This window comes from Saccopteryx bilineata, chromosome 3, assembly GCF_036850765.1.
Source record: "Saccopteryx bilineata isolate mSacBil1 chromosome 3, mSacBil1_pri_phased_curated, whole genome shotgun sequence".
Taxonomy (NCBI): Eukaryota; Metazoa; Chordata; class Mammalia; order Chiroptera; family Emballonuridae; genus Saccopteryx; species Saccopteryx bilineata.
The window spans coordinates 3,800,960-3,826,392 of NC_089492.1; the positions used below are offsets into that span (position 1 = coordinate 3,800,960).

Below are 25,433 nucleotides of genomic sequence, written 5' to 3' on the forward strand. Positions count from 1 at the left end.
TGTGGTCACCTTCGCCCTCTGCTTTCCCTTCCAGGGCCGAGGACCTTTCATCCACGGAGAAAAGGGTGAAAAGGTAGGCATCTCCCTTTCTGCCACACTCCTCCGGGGCTGCGGCGGTGGCTCAGGAGCAGGGCGGGGGTCTTGGGGTGGGGAGAACTGTGCTCCCGTGTGCGGCCGGGAAGGATCTGAGGGGGAGAGAAGGGGGTCTCCGCGGCTGAGCGTTGGCCTCACGTCTGTCCTGCCGTGACTCGGGGGCGGTGTGATGGTGGGTGGTCAGGGCTCCCCAGGGGCTGTGGGGAGCTGGGCGTGCGCAGTGGGAGGCGGAGGAGTGCTCGTTTGGGAGGGCAGCGGGTCACGACGTCAGGGCAGAGGTTCCGGAGTGGGCTGCAGAGTGGCAGGACCGGGTTGAGGGCCAGCATGGCGGGCATTCCGTGTAGAAGCATGTTAAGGCCCCATTTGAAGTGTTAGGAAGTGTTGAAGGCTCTGTGCTCGGTCAGACATGTGGAGACATGTGGACGTAAATGTGAGTTTCTGTGGGGGGACACCAGGGGGGCTGGGGGGGCAGAGACTGGTGCAGAAGTTGAGAGGAGCGATGGGGGGACAGAGCCGCAGGTGGTGGCCGGACAGTCCAGGCAGGAGGAAGACCAGGGGGGCTTGGGAGCGCTCTCCCTGATAGGAGTGCTGTGCTTTCGTCACCTTCATTGTAACAGGAGAGGCTCGCCGGGGCCTGGCACGCAGGGGTCCTTCTGAAGAGGAAAGCTTTCTGAAGCTGTTCACCTGTAAGGAGAAATAAATAAAGAGCAGAGAGTCACTAAAAATGCCATTTTCCACTCACACCCACTGTTAAAATATGCCTCCGTTTCCCAGCAGAGGCGGCCACAGAACTCTGGGTCACGTTTCTGTCGATTGCACCCGAGCCCAGGCCTCTGCAGACTCAGCCTGCGCTGCCCGGGGCGCCTGAGCACGTGCTGCTGGGACGGAGCTCACGTCAGCCCCCCACAGAGGGCTGCTGGGACAAACCAGGGGCCGCTCCGTCAGTCCCCACAGAGGGCTGCTGGGACAAACCAGGGGCCGCTCCGTCAGTCCCCACAGAGGGCTGCTGGGACAAACCAGGGGCCGCTCCGTCAGTCCCCACAGAGGGCTGCCAGGACAAACCAGGGGCCGCTCTGTCAGTCCCCACAGAGGGCTGCTGGGACAAACCAGGGGCCGCTCTGTCAGTCACTGTGAACCCACAGAGGGCTGCTGGGACAAACCAGGGGCCGCTCCGTCAGTCACTGTGGGCCCACAGAGGGCTGCCGGGACAAACCAGGGGCCGCTCCATCAGTCCCCACAGAGGGCTGCCGGGACAAACCAGGGGCCGCTCCGTCAGTCCCCACAGAGGGCTGCTGGGACAAACCAGGGCCGCTCCGTCAGTCCCCACAGAGGGCTGCCGGGACAAACCAGGGGCCGCTCCGTCAGTCACTGTGGACCCACAGAGGGCTGCCAGGACAAACCAGGGGCCGCTCCGTCAGTCCCTGTGGACCCACAGAGGGCTGCTGGGACAAACCAGGGGCTGCTCCGTCAGTCCCCACAGAGGGCTGCTAGGACAAACCAGGGGCTGCTCCGTCAGTCACCACAGAGGGCTGCCGGGACAAACCAGGGGCCGCTCCGTCAGTCACCACAGAGGGCTGCCGGGACAAACCAGGAGCTTCTCCCTTAGTCACTGTGGACACGGAGCTCACATCAGCCCCCCACAGAGGGCTGCTGGGACAAACCAGGGGCCGCTCCGTCAGTCCCCACAGAGGGCTGCTGGGACAAACCAGGGGCCGCTCCGTCAGTCACTGTGGACACGGAGCTTTCACGTGGCCAGCCCATTTCCTCCCTGGAGGTTCCGTTTTATTCAGTATGTTCACGTCCAGAGCTTTCTTCTAAGGAGGTAAATTAAGGATGCACACAGGTATATCCACCTGTTTAACTCAGAGTAATTTATAGGCAAGACGGGAAACACCATGATGCTCTGTAGCGGGCACAGGGAGAAATAAGTTATTGTGAGCTAAATAATGCTTGGCGCCCAGGGCTGCAGAATCACCGAAGAACAGTTAACGGCCTGGGAAACACACACCGTGAACTGTCCGGGCAGCAGGACCCCAGTTGTGTGTGTGCGTGTGCATTTGTGACACACACACAGGCTCTGGAGGCAGAGCCCATTATTAACCACTGGTTTTCTGTGGGCGGCAAAGTTGCGTGTTAATGTTCTCCTTTGTATTTCTCTCTGTCCTCACTAATTGCATAGTGAATATCCCTTTATCTCGCTCCTGTTAAAAGCCCGCGCGCGCGCCTGCACACACACACACACACACACACACACACACACACACACACACACCACTGCACGGGAACAGAGCAGTTGGGAGGACGTGGCACACAGCACAGCGTGAACTGTGCACCAGGCCACCGGTTCAGTGACTCTGCCATGAGTTTGTGAGTCTGGGTCCCCCGATACCTGACGTGGGGCTGACGGCGGCCACCTGTGACTCGCTCCTGTGTGGTGCGAATGCACAGCGCCTGGATGCAGTGCTCACATCCGGCACCTGTCTTTAGAGCATCCTCGGCCCCTGTGGCCCGGGGCCAGAGCACAGGGTACTGTCAGGACTCCAGATGACCCTCGGTGGTAGGACCGGGGCTGCCGGAGCCCTTGAGGTCAGGCACCAGGTCTGGGCGGTGGTTGCTGGGCAGTGGTTGCTGGGCAGTACCATCGTGCGGCTCCGGGACCAGCCTGTTCTCTGACGGATGTGATGGCGTCCCCGGGCAGCAGCTGACACATCTCTGCCCCATCCATTCTGATGGAGCTCAGGACGTGCAGCCTCAGTTTCCTGATGCCCAGAGCCCCTTCCCTGGTGCCCAGAGCCCTGCCTGGAGCGCCGCGTCCAGGGCCTGAAGCCGCGGGGGGCACCATGTAGCCGGCGACCTCATGTACCCGGTGCTGGCAGAGCGCAGGCCGCTGAACGGACTCGGGCCCTCGGCTCTGTCCTCAGCTGACCCTCTCTGCAGTTGTGCATTTTTAGCAAAGTCTGAGTCTTGGTTCTGCCACAGACGAGCTGTGTGATTTGAGGTGAGTCAGCTCCCTCTCTGAGCCTCTGCTTTCTCATCTGTGAAAGCGTGGGGGTGGGGCGAGGTGAGGCAGAAAGGTCCTGGTGGGCGCAGCCCTGGGATGTGGAACCGAGCCCCCCTCGGGTCTGAGGCCCCTGGGGCACTGCCCCCCACCCCCGTTACGGAGTTTCTGCTTTCCTTCTGGGGCTGAGTGGAGGCCAGCTGGGGTCAGGCAACTGAATCCCAGAGGGAGGAGCTCACTGGTGACTAAGGCGCGTGGACAAGGGCGGGTTTTACAAGCTGGCTTCTTCTCTAGAATGTTCTCTCCCGAGTAATTTGCAGAGTGGTGGGTGGGGGAGGGGTGGTTGGAGGACTGGGGCGATGGGTCCGGGCCTCACACGGCTCTGACTCTGGCCGCGGCTGTTTTGTATTCTTGGTGATGTGAGTCACCACCGAGAGACTGTGCTTGGCCCCTGGGAGGACCGGGCCCCGTACTAGGTAGGTCCCATACTTGATGTCTCGTCACCGAGACCCGCTTCAGGAAAGGGGCTGCGGGCCCACTTCACCCATGAGGAGCACAGGGCTTAGAGGTCAGGTGACCTGCCCAAGGCCCCAGAGTCACTGAGGTGGCTAGGAGACACCTTTGCTGGTGATTGCTGAAACGAGGTCATTCCAAAAGGGAATGGATTGGGTGACCGTTCCCAGCAGCTGAGGAAACCGAGGCTCAGAGAAGGTGTGTGTCTGGCCCATGGTCACATAGCAAAAACACGGCTGGAGAACTTGGCCTCCGGACCCTGCCGGGCCTCGATGCTGCCTCTGGGGCTGCTGCTGCCCTCCCTGGGAAGCTGCCCCCCCCTCCAGCTCCCGTGCTGCCCCCCCTCCAGCTCCCGCGCTGCCCCCCCCTCCAGCTCCCGCGCTACCCCGCATCCAGCTCCCGCGCTGCCCCCCCTCCAGCTCCCGCGCTGCCCCCCCCCTCCAGCTCCCGTGCTGGCCCCCCCTCCAGCTCCCGTGCGGGCCCCCCCTCCAGCTCCCGTGCTGCCCCCCCCCTCCAGCTCCCATGCTGCCCTCCCCTCCAGCTCCCGTGCTGCCCCCTCCTCCAGCTCCCGTGCTGCCCCGCATCCACCGGGGGGTCCTTGGGGACAGGTCTCCCTTGTGTCTCAGTGGGTGTGAACTTAGACTAAGTAAGGTAAGGTGGGCAGGCAGTCTCTCAGGGGATGTTTCAAAGAGCTGCTCCCAGCCCAGGTGCTGAGGGCATGGGGGGTGAGGCAGGCGAGGAGGGGCCCTGCCTGGGGGGACAGCTGGCATGGTTCAAGTGCTCACCCCATGGTCTGCAGCCCCCTCATCCAGGGGGACCACAGCCTGCAGGTGACCCAACCCAGCTTCCAGTTTGGGCTCCCTACATCAGTGGTCCCCAACCCCCGGGCTGCAGACCGGTACCGGTCCGTGGGCCATTTGGTACTGGTCTGCAGAGAAAGAATAAATAACTTACATTATTTCCGTTTTATTTATATTTAAGTCTGAATGATGTTTTATTTTTAAAAAATGACCAGATTCCCTCTGTTACATCCAAGACTCACTCTTGACACTTGTCTCAGTCACGTGATACATTTATCTGTCTCACCCTAAAGGCCGGTCCGTGAAAATATTTACCGGTCCGTGGCCCAAAAAAGGTTGGGGACCACTGCCCTACATGTGAACTATGCGTCCATCCCTGGGTGACGCTGACCTCCGCGTCCTTTTCAGAACAGTGGGGACGGAATGATAATAGTTCCTGCCGCGGACGGGTGCTGGGAGGGCTCAAGCAGAAAGGGTCTGACACAGCGCCTGTCCCAGCAGGCCCGGTCACCAGACGCTGCCACCTGGTTGCTGTGGGAGGGGGGGCCCGGGCTGTCTCAGTGCTGACGATGAGGAGGGCGTCCGGCCACTGCCCCGGGCCGGTTTGCAGGAGAGCAGGGAGGGGTGATGACTTCCATGCCCCTCCTGCCCCTGGCTCTTCCAGGCTGAGAAAAACAACGCACACGGCGAGGAGGTGGGCGTAGGTGGTGTGGGGTGGTGGGCACGGGGCCAGTGATACTCCACGGAGATGCGGTCTGCAGACCCCACTGGACCGTGAGCCCCACGGGTGGAAAAAGATTTAGAAACAACAGAAACAGAGGCCAGAGTGTGCAGTTTCCTGGGCGCTTGCTTTCTGGTGGCGCCCTGTCCCCCTTCCTGGACCCACAGCGCCCTCTGGTGTCGGGAAGCCAGAGCGTCGGCTCCAGTTCCGCTCTGCAAGGCTCCTGTCTCTGTGATCCCTGTCGGGGGAGGTCCCTGCCTGCCTCTCTGGGACGGGCCTCCTGTCCTGGCCTCTGGGAGGAAGGAGGACAAAGAGCCTCGGCTTTGTGCTCACACAGGGCTCGGGTGTTGGGAAGAACGCAGGGTTGGGAATCGAGCAGACCTGGTGTGGATCCCAGCTCCGCAGGGGCTGGGTGAGCTTCCGCTAGGGGCTCTCTGGGCCTGACAGACGAGGCCTTCCTCATCCGTAGAGTGGGGCCATGGATGACCACCCCCACCCCACCCCGGGGCTGTGGTGCGGAGCAGGGGAGGTTGATCATGCTTGTGAAAGCACTTGGCTTCCTCCTTGGCACAGGGCAGGTGTCTGTAAAAATCTGTCCCCTGTCTTTATTCCTCTCCTTTTCCCACCAGAAGGTAGACAGAGTGACATACCTCTTTCTTCGATGCATGGCATTTACATACTTCATGCACAGGGAAAAAGGGTGGGTTCGCAGAGGTCCAGACCCTGAGTGGCCCCTCCAGGGGCCCATTCACCACCAGTTCAGTGGAGGAGGCGTGCACTCAAATTCCGGCCACATGGTTATCTTTTCAGAGAGTGGTTCTTCTTACTGGTCCTCCAGCGAGTCCGGCGGAGCAACCTCCGTCCCTGTGCTGTTACGCACCCAGAAGGTGACAGCCTGTCAGGAGCCCCTGTCAAGGCTGCACAGTGTTGGGGACAGAGGAGCAGACAGCTGTCACATCAGCCAAGCACTCTGAGGGTTTCCTAGTAGCCTCAGTGTTTACCACTGGGGGTGCTCGGACGACACCCGCACACGGCTGGGGAATTACCCCCGGCACAGCTCCTGGGGAGGGAAAAACAGCAGCAGGGCTCCGCTCTGGACGAGGATTCTTCACACAGAACAGCGCAGCAAGAAGACGGGGCAGCCCGATGGAAAACTGCATCACACGAGCCGGACGGATGTGAGTGGGAACGGGAAGGGCGACGATGCAGAGATGAGCACGGACGTCACGCGGGCGGGACAGCGGACGGGGAAGACGAGCGCGGACGTCACGCGGGCGGGACAGCGGACGAGGAAGCCGTGTGTGCTCACGTGTAAACAGAGGGTGCGCAGTGCAGAAACAGGCCCATTGGGGCCGCGGGATCCGGGACGGTTTATGTACGTTGTCACTTGCCCTGCATGGTGCTGCTGTATTAGTACATCTCAAACGTGTAACCAAAGAATGGGCCTTAATCTCAATATACTGAGAACTTTTTTTTTTTTTTTGTATTTTTCTGAAGCTGGAAATGGGGAGGCAGTCAGACAGACTCCCACATGCGCTCGACCAGGATCCACCCGGCATGCCCACCAGGGGGCGATGCTCTGCCCATCCGGGGCATCGCTCTGTTGCGTCCAGAGCCATTCTAGCGCCTGGGGCAGAGGCCACAGAGCCATCCTCAGTGCCCGGGCCAACTTTGCTCCAATGGAGCCTCGGCTGTGGGAGGGCAAGAGAGAGACAGAGAGGAAGGAGAGGGGGAAGGGTGGAGAAGCAGATGGGCGCTTCTTCTGTGTGCCCTGGCCGGGAATCGAACCCGGGTCTTCTGCACACCAGGCCGACACTCTACCACTGAGCCAACCGGCCAGGGCCTGTACTGAAAACCTTTTAAATATAGGATATTCATACTTGTTCATGGGTGAAATCCAAAAGCCTTATGACATGGAGGGAGGCGCCCTCTCTCCCTCATGCTGGGGATTTGCTGGGTGGTGTTGACGGGTGGGGCAGCGGCTGAGGGTCAGGCTGTGGGGACCTGGCACTGCCCGGCCTGCGGTAGAACCCTGGAGAGGTCATTCTGCTTCTCGGCACCTCCGTGTGCTCACCTGTATGCTGAAGGTGACAGAGACACCACCGAGGGCTTGCGAGGCCGATGTGAGGGTTCAGTGAGGGTGTGTGACCGTGGACAGGCCTCAGGGGGCACCTGGGGAATGAGGACTTCAGGAGGCAGTAGCGAGAATCTGGTCTGAGCCATCCGGGCGCTGGGTGCCCCGAGCGCCGGACTCAGGCACGTTTCCTGAGTGAGTTCCGAGGGAAGGCACGCAGTATTTCTGCTGCGAAGTCTGGAGCCGGGTGCTCCTGCTCCTCCCCCGGGCGGAGGGCTGGGAGGACAGTGCGGGAACCCCTTGCCGCATCCTGCCGGGCAGGGAGCCCGAGAAGGGGAAGGGGGCACTCAGAAGTCGGCCGAGATGGACGCTGTGATTGGCATTGCAGGATGGAGTCCAGGCTCGCCTCTGCCAGCATCCCCCGCCCCGGGTCAGACATGGGGGGGGGTTGGTGTGTCTCCTGTGGGGGCCCCTTGTTTTCCCTAGAAAAGCAGCTGGTGTCAATGGTACCGTTGGAGCGGGGCCAGGGTGCAGAGGAAGGCCTTCAGGCAGGGACTGGGGCGTGGAGGTGGGACAGGCTGTGTGCTGAGGCCACTCGGTTTCCCTGGCACGGAAGGTCACAGGGCACAGAGCACAGGACGGGGAGAGGGCCTGACAGCCCCTCACGGAGTTGGGCTCAGACCTCAGAGACGCCCAGGGCCCTTGAGACCTGCGGGGATGGATCTGGGGCAAAGTGTCCCGGACCGCCCGGGTCAGAGGTTCATTACTCAGCGTTTGCTAGAGGGGGAAAAACCTGAAAACAACAGCCACCAAAAAGCCCTTCCTTAAGCATTTTCACAGAAACCCATATGGCAGTGAATGCAGCCACACACGGGTCGGCGCGGCGATTTCACAGTGTGGTGCGCCAGACAGACGGAGCCGGTGGCCGGTCTGAGCACTCAGCTGAACCGTGCGGCCGCGCGGAGGCGGCAGCCTGGGGGTCACGCACACACCGGCGCCCTGTCTTTCTTGGTTTTCTCCCCCCACCCTTTTTTTAACGGGGACTGTACACCTGGCAGGGGATGAGCTGGGGAGAGAGCAGTCTGAACCGGACTCGGAGCACAGGCCGTTAGGACCTCCCAGGATGTCCTGAGGAGGCGGCCAGAGCCCAGTGCGGGCGTCCGAGGGCTCCGTAGCCGAGGCGGCGGAGTGTCTGTGTGGGCCGGCTCACCACGGAGCCAAGGAAGGAGGGTGCCACCGGGAAACCGCGGGAGGGGGGGCCACGGCCCTGGTGAGGAGGTTGAGGAGGGGGTGTCGGCCGGCCCGGATGGGCAGCAGGCTGGGTCAGCCTGCCCCCAGGCCTGAGGGAAGAAGTAGATTCCGCACCTGTTCCTTCCAAACGCCCCCGAGGAGGCCGGCGCTCCGTTTTCTGAGTTGAACTTGAGCTGAGTAGGGTCCTCCACACCGCGGTGGACTGTGGAGCGTCCAGCTGCTCGGGCGAGGCAGCCGGCTGGAGGGGCCCTGGCCCCCGGCGGAGGGCCAGAGGGCCTAGATGTGCATCCTTTGGCCTAACCTCGCTGTCCTGTTTGAAACACGTGAGTGTGTGGATTACGTTTGATTCTAGAAGGCTGATGTTGTCTTGCCGTTCTCCGCCAGCCACCACTGGGCCCCTCCGTGTCACCTGGCAGATGAACTTGGCATTGTTTGGAGTGTGTTTCCCATCTGCCAAGATGGGGCCCCAAGTGACCCTGCCCCCCACCCGCCTCCTGCTGATTCTTGGCTCATCTTCCGGGGGACACGCTGTGGATGTGCCTGTGTCCCCAACAGTGGCTCTTCCTTCTTGCACGTGCACCGTCCCCCCTGCCTGTGGAAACCCTAGGGGTGCTTCCCACCCCCTGGCTTCTAGGCATCGCCGTGGAGCAGGTGGTTCCGTGGGCCCTGTCTCAGTCATCCCTCCCGAGGGGGCAGGGGGCAGGCACTACTCTCCCCATTTAGGGCCGGGCACCGTGCGACAGGGCTGGAGAGGGACCGCCACGTGAGAGTCCTGGCGAATGATTAATTCGGCCGTCTGCACCGGAGAGGGAAGGTCGGGGTTAGGGGATGCTGCAGGTTCTAGGGAAGACATCGCTCTGGTCATGGGGCAGCTCCTCGGGCCGAGCAGTTAGTAGCTGGGAGTGCTGGTCCCACTCAGCCCTGCTCCCGACCAGCCCCCGCCGGAGCTCACGGCAGGCCCTCTCCGGGAAGCAGCCCAGCGGCCCGGGGTCCTGCTGCAGGGGACAGCTGGGTCTGCCCGCCCGGCGACCCTGCTCTGGAGCCAACGTGCCAGGCACGTCTGGCACCGGCCGCAGTGTAACAGCACGGCCCTGCCCACCTGAGCCAGTTCTTCCTTCGGCGGTTTTTCCAGGCAGGGGCTCTGTTTGAGATTGTGAGGTGAGGTTCCAGGGAGCTGGAACTGGACCACAAAGGGGGTGGAGAATGCAGAGAGGGCTCTGCGGCAGATGGAGCTTCTTCCCGGGGCCGCCCTTCTGGAGCGGTGACCAGGACAGGTCCCCAGGCCCCACAGGGAGGTGCTCCTGCCTCTCAGGAGCCTCTGCTCTCGGTGAAGGGCGTGCCACAGCAAGGCGCAGGGGGCACGCTGTCATCCCAGCGGTCCTTTCTGGAGGGCAGGGTGGGCACACAGCGACAGCCCCGCCATGCGGCCACCAGCACTTGGCGGTCTCGTCCGAAACGGTGCCACGCCGTGGGAAGAATGACCACGTCAGCCCGTTCTTGACCTCTAGATACGGGCCAGGCCCTGCAGCACACGAGTCTCAGCCGCTTGCAGCCCCTTCGAGGAGTCTGGGGCATGTCCAAGGTCACAGCGCTGACGGGGGAGTGGGGCAGAGGCCGTGTCTGTCTGTCTGTCTGACTCTAGACCCCCACCCTCGACCGGTTTTCCCACGATGCCCAGACCTGAGCGTCCTTGACCCGGTGGGAATCCGCCTACGTAGGGACTGCGTCGGAGAGGGTCGGAGCCACAAGACACAAGTCGTGTCTGTGTGTGTGTGTGTGTGTGTTCATAGGTGTGACCCTCTGGGGCCCGTTCCTGCCCTTGGCCTTCGCTCTGGGTCCCCTCTGACCCTCCGGGGCCCGTTCCCGCCCTTGGCCTTCGCTCTGGGTCCCCTCTGACCCTCCGGGGCCCGTTCCCGCCCTTGGCCTTCGCTCTGGGTCCCCTCTGACCCTCCGGGGCCCGTTCCCGCCCTTGGCCTTCGCTCTGGGTCCCCTCTGACCCTCCGGGGCCCGTTCCCGCCCTTGGCCTTCGCTCTGGGTCCCCTCTGACCCTCTGGGGCCCGTTCCCGCCCTTGGCCTTCGCTCTGGGTCCCCTCCTCTGTGCACGACTGGCGACATCAGCCCCCGGCTCCTACTCTCAGCCTGTGCGTTGATGTCCATTGTTCATGGTCATCGTGTCGGATACTGTGGTCCAGGGCCTTCTATTTTTATAGTAGTGATTAAGGGGTTTAGGGTAAAACAAGGTAGCTGCTTGGGTGCCCTCAAACGGCTTGGTAGGTTGCGGGCAGAATGCCGAGGGTTGAAGTAAATCCAGGCGCCGCGGGCCCCTGTCCGTGGTGCTCAGGGCACAGTGGGGACGTTTTGAGGTCATGGGCTCTCGCAGCCCCAGGCAGAGCTGCGACAGGGAGGTCTGCACTTTTCACCAGCTCCGTCAGACACTCAGACACTTGCCAAGTCTACTGGGCCGGTGCCAGGACCCAGGGCTGCCTAGGAGGGTGAGGGCTCTTCTGTGGAGGGCCGATGCCGGACGGCTGGACCGCCGGGCCGCGAGGACAGCAGAGGACCCAGGGCTGCCTAGGAGGGTGAGGGCACTTCTGCGGAGGGCCGATGCCGGACGGCTGGACCGCTGGGCCGCGAGGACAGCAGAGGCGGAGGGCGAGGACCCTAGACACTGACCGGCTGGGTGAGACCCCGCCCAGCTGGGTGACACTTCGCAGTTACCCCACCCCTGGGACCCCTGCTTCTCTCATCTATAAAACGGCCACTGTCATCTTAGCCGCCTCTGAGGGGGGCTACGAGGATGGAGTGGGCTCGTGTAAACAAATGAGTTGTGTTTGAGAAAAGTGCTCAGGAATGCTGAGTGTTGTCATCGTCACAGCAGCATGGCGCTCCATTTTTTTAATGCAGCCGGTGACGTCCTCTGTGTCCCATGCACCAGGGAGGTCCCGGCCCCCGGGGCAGCCGCCCGCTGGGAGATGCCAGGTCCTGTCCCCTGAGAAGGACTTTACTTTCCTGTTCCCTGGGGAAGCCTGGGGGTGTTACTAGACAGCGTGTCCCGGTGGGGCTGACTTACAGGTGGGGGCAGTCTCTGCTCTCTTCGGTTCAGCCTCAGTAGTCCTCCGAGCATCTCCCTGAGGATAACAGCAGCTCCTGGTACTCCCAAGTCCCGCGCACCCACTCGCTAGGTGGGGGCAGACATCACAGTCCTCATTCTACGAGCTTGTGAGCCACGTGACCAGGAGCAGGTGAGCTTCTCTCTCGACGTGGCTGAGCCTGGACTGAGGGCTGTCGTCTGACCCTGCGGCCTCCTTTCGTCATTCCCGAGAAGTGGTTCTCAAACGTTGACCGGGAGTCCGACTCATTGGGAAGGAACCCTTATGAGACCAGCAGGCCAGGCCCCTCCCGAGTGCTGGATTCAGTGGGGCTGGCCGGGGCCGGAAATCTGCCTTTCAGACCAGGCCGGGCAATGCTGGTGCTGCTGGTCCCAGAGCCACACCGGGGACCCTGCCCAGAGGGCGTCTCGGACCCCTCCTGAAGGGTCAGCTCTGGCTCCCAGCAAATGCACCAAGAACACTCACATCACACCTCTAGCCGTGAAGCAGTCTCTTTGTCAGCATTTAGGAAAAGGCCCTGAGAGTTAATTAACCAAAAGAACAGGGGAAACACCTGTTCTCTCTTTTCTCTGCATTTTGCCCAGTGAGGTGTCCACACACTTCCTGGAGCTCTGCTGCTGCCAGTGGGCGTGGGCGGGTCGCTTCCTGCCAGCTGTCCTCCCGCCTGCTCGATGAGATCACGGAGGCTGCTGTGCGGGGGTGCGGGGGGGGGGGGCAGGGAAGTCAGAGCTTGACTTGGAACTGAGGCCCAGATGTTGAGTCCCGGATGCCAGCGTCCACAGCGGGTCGCCCCTGTCCCAGCGCCGGTCACCTTCCGTACCGGGTCTGCGGTGCACTGTCATCATCCTCTCCACCGGATTGATTTCCTTCTCCCAGGTGAAGAATGAGGTTTGGATCATTCACCCAAAGCCACAGCATCCGCTTTCCCCGTGTGCAAGCAAAGCCCTTCCTCCGGCGCCCTCTTGGGGCACCTTACCCACCAGCTGGGGCCGAACACTAGCACTCCTGGCCTCCCCCTTCCAGCGGGGGTGGGGTGCAGGCCCAGAGTGGCGCCCCTTGTCTGTCCAGGGGGAGTGGCTGCGGGGGGTCCAGACCCTTCTCCCTCCATCGGGTGCTCTCCTCCACCCTCTGCTTTTTCTCTTCTCGCCCCCTTTCTCTCCTTTTTCCTCTTTCTCTCTCTCACTCTTTCTTCCTTCCCTCCCTCCCTCCCTCCCTCCCTTCCTTCCTGTTTCTTTCCTTTTTCTGTATTTTATTGTGGATTCTTAGCTACATGTATTTTGTCTACAAACCTCCCCGTGCCCGCCCTCACCAACTCCCAGACAGCCCGTTTCCAGGACATTTAGTTCACTGTCCGGCCCCGCAGCCTTGGGGGAGGCTCCCGTTCCCAAGGGTAGACAGCAGACACCTGGGATGTTCATGCTGTTTTGAGGTGACAGTTTGCGTCTCGATTCCCCTCCCACCTGACAGCTGCGTGAGCCCGTCTCAGGGATGCTGACACTAGGCTCCGAGAGGTGGAGGGCCTTTCCTGTGGGACAGGGGCGGCAGCCTGGGGCCCCGACGTCCTCTGTCAAAGCCACTGCAGGGCTCTGGTGGGGAGAGTGGCTGGAGGGTTTGGGAAGGTGTGTCACCGGCCGGTGGTCGGCTGTGACGTCCAGGTCAGGTGACACTAAAACATGAAACCACTTGGGTTAGGTCGACCTGTCCTTGGGGACGCAGTTTTGGTCAGAGCAGGCACCCCCCTCGCGAGCGGCCGGGCCTTCTGAGATGTGGAAGTGGAGCTTTCTCAGCAGGGTCTCCTGTGGGGGGCTGTCTGGGTGTTCCTAACCCCGTGAGGTAAGATGCAAAGAGAGACGTCACCCTCGCAAACGAAGAAGACGCTCGCCTCTCCGAGGCCCCTGCTCACTTGGCTACGGAATACACAGCAAGGGTAGCCACCCCCTCGCCCAGGTGGAAGCGGCCGGTTCTGGGACACCAGTCGTCTCGAAGCAGTCTGCCCAGCTGCCCACGACCCCGGAAGGCACCGATCCCACAGCCAGGTCCACGTGCCCCGCACACAGAAGGAGACAGACCCGTGCCCCGTTCACAGAAGGAGACGGACCCGTGCCCCGCTCACAGAAGGAGGCGGACCCGTGCCCCGCTCACGGGAGGAGGCGGACCCGTGCCCCGCTCACGGGAGGAGGCGGACCGTGCCCCGTTCACAGAAGGAGACGGACCCGTGCCCCGTTCACAGAAGGAGGCGGACCCGTGCCCCGCTCACGGGAGGAGGCGGACCCGTGCCCCGCTCACGGGAGGAGACGGACCCGTGCCCCGCACACGGGAGGAGACGGACCCGTGCCCCGTTCACGGGAGGAGACGGACCCGTGCCCCGCTCACGGGAGGAGGCGGACTCCTGCCCCGTTCACGGGAGGAGACGGACCCGTGCCCCGCACACGGGAGGAGACGGACCCGTGCCCCGTTCACGGGAGGAGACGGACCCGTGCCCCGCTCACGGGAGGAGGCGGACTCCTGCCCCGCACACGGGAGGAGGCGGACCCGTGCCCCGCACACAGGAGGCGGACCCGTGCCCCGCACACAGGAGGCGGACCCGTGCCCCGCACACGGGAGGAGGCGGACCCGTGCCCCGCTCACGGGAGGAGGCGGACCCGTGCCCCGCACACGGGAGGAGGCGGACCCGTGCCCCGCTCACGGGAGGAGGCGGACCCGTGCCCCGCTCACGGGAGGAGGCGGACCCGTGCCCCGCTCACGGGAGGAAGCGGACCCGTGCCCCGCTCACGGGAGGAGGCGGACCCGTGCCCCGCTCACGGGAGGAGGCGGACCCGTGCCCCGCTCACGGGAGGAGGCGGACCCGTGCCCCGCACACGGGAGGAGGCGGACCCGTGCCCCGCTCACGGGAGGAGGCGGACCCGTGCCCCGCACACGGGAGGAGGCGGATTCGTGCCCCGCACACGGGAGGAGGCGGACCCGTGCCCCGCTCACGGGAGGAGGCGGACCCGTGCCCCGCACACGGGAGGAGGCGGATTCGTGCCCCGCACACGGGAGGAGGCGGACTCGCCGCACGTCGCCGCCTCGGCCAAGGGCGGCGCTCCTGAGCGGTGGCGGCAGCATGTGGGGTGCAGCCAGGCTGTTGAGACCTCTGGGCTTCTCCAGCACCCTGCTGGTCACATTGTCCCTGGGGCTGCACACCCCCCATGCTGGCCTTGCAGTCGGAGGGTCTCCCTGTCGTCCCCCCTGCCCCTGCAGGGCCGCAGGACTCTGGTTGGAACTGACGTGCTCACCGCGCAGTGGGCAGAGGTCACACTGATGCTGACCTCACACAGCTCCTGCATGCTCACCTCACACAGCTCCTGCATGCTCACTGCGCAGTGGGCAGAGGTCACACTGATGCTGACCTCACACAGCTCCTGCATGCTCACCTCACACAGCTCCTGCATGCTCACTGCGCAGTGGGCAGAGGTCACACTGATGCTGACCTCACACAGCTCCTGCATGCTCACCTCACACAGCTCCTGCATGCTCACCTCACACAGCTCCTGCATGCTCACTGCGCAGTGGGCAGAGGTCACACTGATGCTGACCTCACACAGCTCCTGCATGCTCACCTCATAGAGCTCCCACCATGGGGACGGCAGAGAGCACACACTCAGTCACTGGTTGGGCAGCTACAAGGGACCACCAGCAAGGGTGGACTTGTGACACCTGTGGGCGGAGAGAAGGTTCCGGAACTCTCCGGGCTCCTCCCTGGCTCCCTTTATTAGACAATCCTGGGAGCCCCAGTGCCCTCCCCCCTTGACTCCGGAGGCAGGGGCCCACCCGGACACCCCTCCTCCGCCTGCAGCTGCAGCAGCCGGTAGGCAGGTTGGCCTTCCAGGGACCCGCCATCCTAACCGGGAAAGCCAGCCCTGGGGCCGACCCGGCCTCCCCTCAGGGAAGGTCCTCATCCCCTGTGACAGCCCCGCGGGGCAGACCGTGACCTCGGCCCTCACGTGTGGAGCAGTGAAGGTGAGCTGTCTGCTGCCCCTGCCGAGCCGTCTGCTCAGCCCCGTGCAGGGACCTTGCAAATGGACCGGGAGTGGGGGCTGAGCCCACCTGCTGCTGACCCCCAGCATCCTGGCTTCACCCCAGGTCCCGCCTCCTGTGGGGCAGGGGCCGGAGCACCAGAACTTTCCCAGGGAAGGGTGGGGGAAACGCTGGGCAGGAGACCCCCTGGAGAGGGTGGATGGGGCGTCTGCTGCCCAGCTGGCCTCACCTGCTTGTGCCAACCACTGGGGGCCATGAGGAAGCCACTGGTGGCCACGAGGAAGCCACTGGGGGCCACAAGGAAGCCACTGGGGCCACGAGGAAGCCACTGGTGGTAATGAGAAAGCCACGGTTGCCGCGCTCGTGGGCCCTGTGCACAGTGGGGACAGCCACAGTCTGCCGGACGGCTGAGCGTCCCGTGAACAGCTCTGTGTGGCTCGCTGCTCAGGGCTGTGAGGACGAGGAGAGGCCGACTCCGGGGCCTGGGGTCCACGCTCACGTGCCAGCGCCGTGCCCCTGTGCTGGCCAAGGAGCTGCCTCCCCTCACAAACCGCGGCGTGTCAACAGCAGGTGCAGCCCACAGAACTGTGGGGACAGACGGAGTGCGCAGGTGCGGGCGAGGCTCAGGGAGACACGGGGCCGGCCACATCTGCAGCACCCCTGCTGTCTTACTGTATTGATAACATCTTGCTGTTGCTGTTAGGTCAGCCAGGGTTAGTACTAGTTCACGAAAACTGTGCCAGTTAGTGCTTGTGCTTGGTCAGAGCTCAGGGCCTCGGCATCACTTCCGCCTGCACTGTCACCTCTCAGCCTGTGGCTGAGTTTGGAAACAGCCGGTGGGAGGCGGGATCCGTCCTCGCGCTGATGTACAGATGGGGACTACCCCTCTCAGAGGGTGGTGGCGGGGGTCTGACCCCAGGAAACACCCCCCACGGGCTCCCACTTGTCTCAAGGACTTGGCCACCACAGAAAACCCTGGGCCCCTCCCTCCTGCCCCCGTGCCCCCAAGGACCAGGGCGCGTCTTCCGCTGACACCTCCTGCGGAGCCCAGAGCTCGCCCGTCCGAGACGGCCTTGGTCATCCCCCTCTTGCGCTGTTGGTGAGGCTGACTCTTGCTCTGGCTCCTTGGAACCGCTGTGCTGGGCAGCCTGGCCCCTGTCCACAGGCGCACTGGTTTGTTGTCACACGGAAAAGTGACCGGAATGTGGAGAGCAGGGCTGGAGATCATGGAGGGACCCTCGATTGGAATGAGACGTGGGGGACCGGGCCCAGAGCCTGAGTCCCCTGTTTTGAAGTTGACCCAGTAACTCTCCAGGAGCGTGTTTGGGGGTCTTTGGGGGGGGTATGTGAGCAGCCTGCCTGGTTTCCTCTCCCCCACCGCTCGCTGCCCAGGGTGTGCTTGCCACAGGCTTCTGTGTGATTCCTCCTGTGGAGTTTGCCCAGCTTAAAAAAATTAAGTGTCCTAGTCCATCAGTTCTCCCCTGGGGACAGTTTTGGCTGTCTCCAGAGACATTTTTGGTTGTCACACTAGGGATGCTGCCGGTCATCCCACAGTGCCCAGGGCAGCCCCCCAACAAAGAATCAGCCAGCCCGGCTGGGCTCTGCTCCCCGTGGGCGGCACTGAGCTGGCAGTGAGGTGGCCACGCTCGGCGCGAGGGCAGGGAACTGGGCCGGGGCTCCGCCCCTCACGCTGTCAGGTGCGCTCACACCGCGTGGCGGTCTCGTTGAACGAGGAGCTGCAGCCCAGTGGGTCTGGAGGGCAGTCTGAGGACCTGCGTTTGTGACGCTCTCCCAGGTGATGCCCAGCCTGCAGGTTTGTGGACCATTCTCTGAGGAGCAAAATCTGGGCCACGGTCCTGCCTGGCCTGTGTCCACTGTGCCACCATGCCAGGAGCCTGTCCCCGTGTCCACTGTGCCACCATGCCAGCATCCTGTCCCCGTGTCCACTGTGCCACCATGCAGGAGCCTGTCCCTGTGTCCACTGTGCCACCATGCCAGGAGCCTGTCTCCGTGTCCACTGTGCCACCATGCCAGGAGCCTGTCCCCGTGTCCACTGTGCCACCATGCCAGGAGCCTGTCCTCGTGTCCACTGTGCCACCATGCCAGCATCCTGTCCCCGTGTCCACTGTGCCACCATGCAGGAGCCTGTCCCCGTGTCCACTGTGCCACCATGCCAAGAGCCTGTCCCCGTGTCCACTGTGCCACCATGCAGGAGCCTGTCTCCGTGTCCACTGTGCCACCATGCCAGGAGCCTGTCCCCGTGTCCACTGTGCCACCATGCCAGGAGCCTGTCCCCGTGTCCACTGTGCCACCATGCCAGCATCCTGTCCCCGTGTCCACTGTGCCACCATGCCAGGAGCCTGTCCCCGTGTCCACTGTGCCACCATGCCAGGAGCCTGTCCCCGTGTCCACTGTGCCACCATGCCAGCATCCTGTCCCCGTGTCCACTGTGCCACCATGCCAAGAGCCTGTCCCTGTGTCCACTGTGCCACCATGCCAGGAGCCTGTCTCCGTGTCCACTGTGCCACCATGCCAGGAGCCTGTCCCCGTGTCCACTGTGCCACCATGCCGGGAGCCTGTCCCCGTGTCCACTGTGCCACCATGCCGGCATCCTGTCCCCGTGTCCACTGTGCCACCATGCCAGCATCCTGTCCCCGTGTCCACTGTGCCACCATGCAGGAGCCTGTCCCCGTGTCCACTGTGCCACCATGCCAGGAGCCTGTCCCCGTGTCCACTGTGCCACCATGCAGGAGCCTGTCTCCATGTCCACTGTGCTACCATGCCAGGAGCCTGTCCCCGTGTCCACTGTGCCCCATGCCAGGAGCCTGTCCCCGTGTCCACTGTGCCACCATGCCAGCATCCTGTCCCCGTGTCCACTGTGCCACCATGCCAGGAGCCTGTCCCCGTGTCCACTGTGCCACCATGCCAGGAGCCTATTTCCCGTGTCCACTGTGCCACCATGCCAGGAGCCTGTCTCTGTGTCCACTGTGCCACCATGCCAGGAGCCTGTCCCCGTGTCACCCTCTTCCTGTAGTAATGGCTGTTCTCTTCCTGTCATCCTAGGGTTCCCTGGGCCCACCCGGTTCCCCTGGGAGAGACGGCAGCAAAGGCGTGAGGGTACGTGTGCTCCGACTGCCCCTCCCACACGACAGAGCCGCGTGGGGAACCTCCGGGCAGAGCCCCCGCCCTCTGCTGGGGTGGCTTTGCCAGGGCCGGGCCCGAGCTCGGGCTCACGTGTATTAGCACCTTCCCGGGTCCCTGGAGGTCAGCCTAGTGACTCTGACAACCCCAGCAGCAGCTGCGCCACCGGGCACCGCCTGTGTGTCCTTGGAAGCTGTGCCCCAGCTCGTTGATGAGCCATTCTGTGTGGGAGGTCTTGGGGTCCCCAGTGCCCAGACTTGGATCCCAGTTGAGATCCAAGGTGAGGGATTTGCCCACGACCCCAGTTTGTAGCTGGAGCAGTAGGGTGAGGCCCGAGAAGCACCCTGTGTCCAGCACGGCCGGCTCACCTCCCTCTTACTGGTACCCAACAAGACTGACAGTCCGCCTCTGCCTCGGGCCACGCTCCAGAACCTAGACAGATGTGGTCTCCCCTCGGAGGGGTGCTGGTCTGCTCTGGGGAGGAAGGGTGGCTCCTCTCCACCGAGAGCCCAGTGGAAATAGGTCTGGGTGCCCCCCGCCCGCTCCCTTTGCAACTTTCAGCACCGTGTGATCCGGACTCGGAGCACTGCGAGATGGGGGGCCCTGGGAGGGCTTGGGAGAGAAGGGGAGCCCCATGACTCTCCATACCCCGTCTCACTCCCCGCCAAGTGACCAAGCTCCCCTGTGAAGGCCTCGCGGTCACACCAGTGGCTCAGCTTCCCCATGGTCCTGCCCACGCGGGTCCCGCTGACCTCCCACCCAGGAGCGAGAGGGTCGGGATGACACCGCTCCCCGCGAGGGGCGACTCCTTTGCTCATGGGCAGGGGCTCTGGGCAGAGCGGGTCTCTGCCCACGGGGGCGGGGGGCGGTTCCATGGCGGCATGGTGCCTGCTGAGTCCCAGGAATGGGCGCCGGGCTCTGGGTGGCCTGGGGTGGCTTGGCCCGTGTCCCGCGGGCTGTGATGCTGTGCTGTCTCTGTGCAGGGGGAGCCTGGGGAGCCGGGGCTGCCGGGCGAGGTGGGCATGCGGGTAAGTGTTGCTCCCAGCCGCGTCCCCTGTTCCCATGGACAGATCTGGACGCAAAGCCGGCTGCTTTCGGTGGAGGGAGGTGTCCACACGCACCCCTGCCCAGCCTCCTCCCAGAGCCGCATGCCGCTTGGGTGTGTCTGTCTGTGCATCACGACCCCTAGATCCCTGCAGAAATGAGTGGTACCATACTCACCGTCTGCCGTTTATGTGGGAAGAGGTCAGGGCATCTTTCCACGCCGGCCAGACAGATGCCGACATTCCCCCCTCAGTGCGCGTAGCTCCACCAGACAGATGCCGACATTCCCCCCTCAGTGCGCGTAGCTCCACCAGACAGATGCCGACATTCCCCCCTCAGTGCGCGTAGCTCCACCAGACAGATGCCGACATTCCCCCCTCAGAGCGGGTAGCTCCACCAGACAGATGCCGACATTCTCCCCTCAGTGCACGTAGACAGATGCTGACATTCCCCCCTCAGTGCGCGTAGCTCCACCAGACAGATGCCGACATTCCCCCCTCAGAGCGCGTAGCTCCACCAGACAGATGCCGACATTCCCCCCTCAGTGCGCGTAGCTCCACCAGACAGATGCCGACATTCCCCCCTCAGTGCGCGTAGCTCCACCAGACAGATGCCGACATTCCCCCCTCAGTGCGCGTAGCTCCACCAGACAGATGCCGACATTCCCCCCTCAGTGCGTGTAGACAGATGCCTTGTCATTGACACACCTGTCCCCTACGGATGGCTCTGCGGTGGTTTCTAATTTCACTTGCTTCTTACTAAGATCAATGAAGCAATAATCGCTTGCGTGTGTGTGTCTTTCTCCTTACCTACCGCATTTTTATTTCGGTAGGATAGATGATAAAAGTTGGCCTATCTCTGGTTGAGGAAATGCACGTTGTAATGTTAATAACTTTTAATCAATAGTGCCAAATTAGTTGCTTAAAAGCTGTAACAATTCGTGGCCCAGGCAACAGAGGAGCCCATGGGACCTGCGGACGTCTCTGGGTGTGGTCAGGACAGTCCAGGCTGCACGGGGCCCCAGGCAGAGTCATGCTGGTCAGCAACCGTGCACACATGCTGGCCATCTCATGGGACAAGGGGCACAGGTGCCGGGGCAAGTGCCAATGGAAATGTCACACTGGCCTCATTAGAGCTCAGACCCAACCCTATGCTGGCTGGCCCTTGGAAGTGAGTGGATTAGGCGTGAGTCTTGGCTCTGGCAGGCAGGGGGTGGCTTGAGGTCCAAAGAGAGGAGGCAGTGGCTGTGAGGGTCTCTCGGTGTGACCTTGTGGAGCAGTGTGGCGGCACGGGGCAGGTGGGACAGAGGGTCCCCCCCCACAGGGTGTTGACTGAGGGCTGCCTCTGCTCTTTCCTTCCCTTCCCTCTCCCAAATCTTCTTGTGGACACTCCTCTGCAGGGACCCCAGGGGCCACCTGGACTTCCCGGACCTTCCGGCCATGTTGGAGCCCCGGTAAGTCCGGCGCTCTCTGGACGGGGCTCTGCTCCCTTCCCCAGGGCTGGGGACCCAGGCTCTCTGACGAGTCCCCCTCGGCATCTGTCCACGGAGGACACACTGTTGTACACGTGTCAAAGGCAGTGGGGTGACAGTGATGGAGTCACAGGCTCCAGGTGGCAGTGGGGACTGGCTCCAAAGTCACCTTCCTGACCTTGGCCAGAGGAGCTCAGGGGCCCAGCCAGGGACCGGCCCTGGGAGCTCACCACCTCCTGGTGGGGGCCAAGCTCTGCTGCCAGGCCCAAGGGAAGGGAGCAGCCCCCAGCGCCCAGTGGGACTTCCCGGGGAGACGCCGCCACCGTCCCCGGCGGCCCCCAGCGCCCAGTGGGACTTCCCGGGGAGACGCCGCCACCATCCCAGGCAGCCCCCAGCGCACAGGGGGACTTCCCGGGGAGACGCCGCCACCGTCCCAGGCAGCCTTGGGCCCTCGTGCGGTGGGAATAGGGAAGCTGGGCCTGAGGTGTTGTTACTAATCCTTTCCTCTCCTCCCAGGGTCTCCAAGGAGAACGAGGGGAACGGGGAGTCCGAGGAGAAAAGGTATTTACAGCCGCTTCAAATACTCATGCAGCTTTCTGTAGAAAGGAGAGGGCGTCTGGGACTGTCTGCTCTGTGCCTGTGTGTATGTGTGGGTGCATGCGCCTGTGCGTGCACCTGTGTGCAAGTGTGTGTGTGTATGTGTCTGTGCATGTGCCCATGCGCGCACCTGTGTGCTTGTGTGTGTGTGCTTGTGTGAGTGTGCACGCACCCATGCGCACACCTGTGTGCTTGTGTGTGTGCGCGCACATACCTGTGCGTGCACCTGTGTGCATATGTATGTGTGCTTGTGTGTGTGTGCTTGTGTGTGTGCACGCACCCATGCGCACACCTGTGTGCAAGTGTGTGTGCTCGAGCACGTGCACCTGCCGTGCAGTCTAGGACGGGAAGTCAGCCGGCGTCCCTGTCCCTCCGTCTGCAGGCCACCGCAGGCAGCATTGCTGTGGCATGGAGGAAGCCCTGCACGGTGACTCTGGAACCCCCCGCCTGCGTCATGTCCCAGAGCGGGGCTCTGCGAGCAGTGTGGCTCTCGGAGTGTTGTTTAACCTCTGGGTGTCACATGTCCTCAGTGCCAAGAGGACCTGTATCTGTCCCATAAGGCTCCTATGGGCCTTCAGTGAGCTAATATTTGCAAAATGCTTAGGGCAGTGCTGGTGCCATGTATTGGGAAGTGGAAAGACAGACAGAGAGAGGGGGATGGAGGAGGAGAGAGAGTGCTCGCGCTGGGCGCTGCCAGCTCAGCGTTGGGGGCGATTTCTGACTCCAGTGCGGACTTTCTGGGTGACTCGGAGGACAGCTGGCCCCTTCGCTGCACCTCCGTGTCCCCATCTGTCAGACGAGAGACCTGGTCACCTGGTCAGCAGGGTCCCTCGGGCTGCTTCCCAGCGCCTGCGTCTGCCGGGTCCTCGAGACAGACTGTTTCTCACCAACCTGATTTCTTACATCAGCAAGAAGGAAGTTTCCATCTTCTCCCTTCGAGACAGGCCCGTCCAGCTGCCCGGCTTCACCCGGCATGGAGCCAGGCCAGACAGAGCCAGCGCCATCCATCAGCGAGGTCCTGCCGGACGGCCACGTAGCCGGCGTGCTCTGTGAGGTGGGGCACAGCCCCTGCTCCGGGCCTTTTCCCGAAGGTGCCTCAGCCGGCACGGCAAGGTGTGGAGACACGGGATGTCCTGGTGACTGAGGGGCAGCGAGGCCCGAATGGGCTGGGCAGGGGCTTCTGAACTTGGGGTCGTAAGGTGGACCTGGCCAGTCCCAGAGAGAAGGGTCCGCCCATGAAGGGGCCACCTTGGGACACAGCGGAGAGCCGTGCTCTGGGACAGCTGTGACCGTCACACTCCTGCGGCCCCAGGAGGGCTTTCTGGGCGGCCCTAGCCATCAGAACCAAAATCTCACCCTGGGCCGCCTCCACCAGCTCTGGGGCCTGGCACAGGCGTCTGGCCTCTCTGATGTTTAGGGGGTCACAGCAGCTTTCTCTGACAGCAGCTCCGAGAAGCTAACGAGGGTAGTTGTGAGAACCAGTGCAGGACCATCGCCCTAATTCCCCGTGTTCTAGAAGCACTGGCCTGGACGGGCCCCAGGTCTCACCGTGGTAAGTGCTGGTTTGAGTGCCCTCCGTGTGCTGCGCACGGAGGTACATTCAAGCCGTCATCTGGTAAACCTTGTCGGAGAGAGCGGCGTGAGAGAAGCGCACCACACACCCTCCCACGCGGGATGTGCGACCAACACCCGGAACTGAGAATTGTCCGGACCAAAGTGCCCAAGAGGAAGGCTGCTCGGGCGTTTGTGCTGTGAGTGAGGTGCGTGCGCCCTCTGCTGCTGGAGACCGGGAGCTGCAGCCGGCGAGCCTGGCCTGGAGGGATGGAGACCAGGACCCTGAGGGTGACCACTGGATGGATCTCCGAGACCTGGCTTCCTTTGCTGACTCCGGGGGTCGGGGGGCGATCTGTCACAGGAGTGATGTGAATCGGAAAGGCGACCGCGCCCTGTCTCTGTAGTTGGCACCGGAAGGGGCTCTGGACAAGGAGTGAGCCTCCCCTGGTCTGCATACCCCCTTCCCTGGCACTGAAGGGACGTGGAAATGAGAAGAGAGCTTTGGGATCTTGTGCTGCAACCACCGTGCGCCCCTTTCCTCGTGTCTTACTGTCTCCACCCACCAGGAGACCGAGACCCAGAGGGGTACAGACTCCAGGCGGCATTGGCCGAGACTGGATTAGGGCTCAGAGCTGACTCCTCGCTCGCTGGTGGCTCTCCTCTGTGGCCCCTTCTGTCCCCCACCCCAGCTCACACCCTTCCTCTCCTGTGACACTCTGCTCCTGCCGGCCCCTTGGAGCTGGTTTATTTTTCTCTCCATTCCCGTGGTCCACAGTCACTCTTTCTTTGCCTTAACAGGTGTTTAATGCACACCGTTCCCGTGTCAGCACTGTGTAAGCATCTCACATGTGTTAGCTCACTCCTTGTGTTTGGAGATGGGAAACTGAGTCACGGAGCTGCGCAGTAACTGGCCCGGCTGGAGAGTGGGAGAGGCAGGCTTAGCGTCGGTGTTGTGAGGTTGACCGCTGGCCCCTGCCCCCCACTCCCGCCCCCGAGAGCCTGGCTGCCACCTGGTCAGTGCCAGGAGCAAGCTGGCGGCCAGCTGTCCACGCCCTGTCCTCAGTCGTGCTTGTGTGGTCAGCGCGGTGGTGACAAAGCCCAGCAGAAACCGGCAGCTGCAGAGCAGAACTGAGTGCCAAGCCCTCAGGTGGGCCCGGTCTCTAGGGGTTGACCTCTAACTCAAGTTTCCCCGCGTTTCCTCCCCACTCATGTCCCAGGTGGACCTCTGAGGGCATTGCCGTTAGGGGCCCTGCTGTGGAGACCGCTGTCTCCCTCCTTCTGTCTCTGTCCTCGAGTCCGGCCCCGTCCCTGCTCTCCCTCACCCGCTGCTCCTGCTCCCCCTCTCTCCTTCCTGCTAATGAGGAGCCGCGTGTGTCAGCGCCCAGCGTGTCCCCCGCCATGCTCTCCGTGGGCCGCCCAGCCGTGCGGGTTGCTGACCGTGCGTCCAGCCAGGCCCTCGCCGTGTGCCCGCAGCTGTGCTGAGAGGCAGCTGGGGAGTCTCGACTCTGGGCTCCGCTGATCTCGAAATGCAGACGCAAGGCAGCAAGGACGGGGGGCAGGCAGGCAGGCCCCCGCTTCCAGGAAGAACTTGGGAAGTCAAATGCTGACCGCACGTTCCCGTGCGGAGCCCCTTGGAAGTGCCGTGTTCTGGGGTGACATGCATTGGGCCGCCCGTGGCGGGGAGGAGAGCTCTGGCCGGAAGTCGGGAGGCCATGGCTCTGGTCCTGGCTCCACCACTGCGTCCCCGGGTGGCCCTGGACGAGGGGCACCCCCTCAGGCTGTCGGGCCCTCTGGCTGCAAGGGAGCCGCTTGGATTCCCTGGGCGGGAAGCCGTCGCCACCTCGGCCACTGCGGGGTCAATGGGAGAGTCGTGCCTGCTCCTCCAGGACCTCTGCCCAGACCTGGGGGACGGGGGGTGGGGTCGGAGGGTCCAGGGAGCCAGGTCTCCGTTCCCGTGTGGGCGCGCCTCCCTGGGGCAGGCGGCTCTACATCTGGGCCTGTCCCCGCCTGCCGTGATCTTCAGACCTGCTGACCTCACAGCATCCAGAC

At 63.2% G+C, this 25,433-nt stretch overlaps 1 protein-coding gene across 1 annotated transcript in view; it reads left to right on the top strand.

The window, feature by feature from the left end:
- The window catches only part of COL22A1 (collagen type XXII alpha 1 chain), a gene marked incomplete at its 5' end in the record, with an annotated part of 208,790 nt that overhangs the window by 55,421 nt on the left and 127,936 nt on the right, over positions 1–25,433 (top strand). The window contains 5 exons of the mRNA XM_066266381.1: positions 35–73; positions 18,641–18,694; positions 19,702–19,746; positions 21,162–21,215; positions 21,750–21,794. Coding sequence (XP_066122478.1) covers positions 35–73; positions 18,641–18,694; positions 19,702–19,746; positions 21,162–21,215; positions 21,750–21,794 — 237 coding nt within the window. The remainder of the gene's footprint in view (positions 1–34; positions 74–18,640; positions 18,695–19,701; positions 19,747–21,161; positions 21,216–21,749; positions 21,795–25,433) is intronic.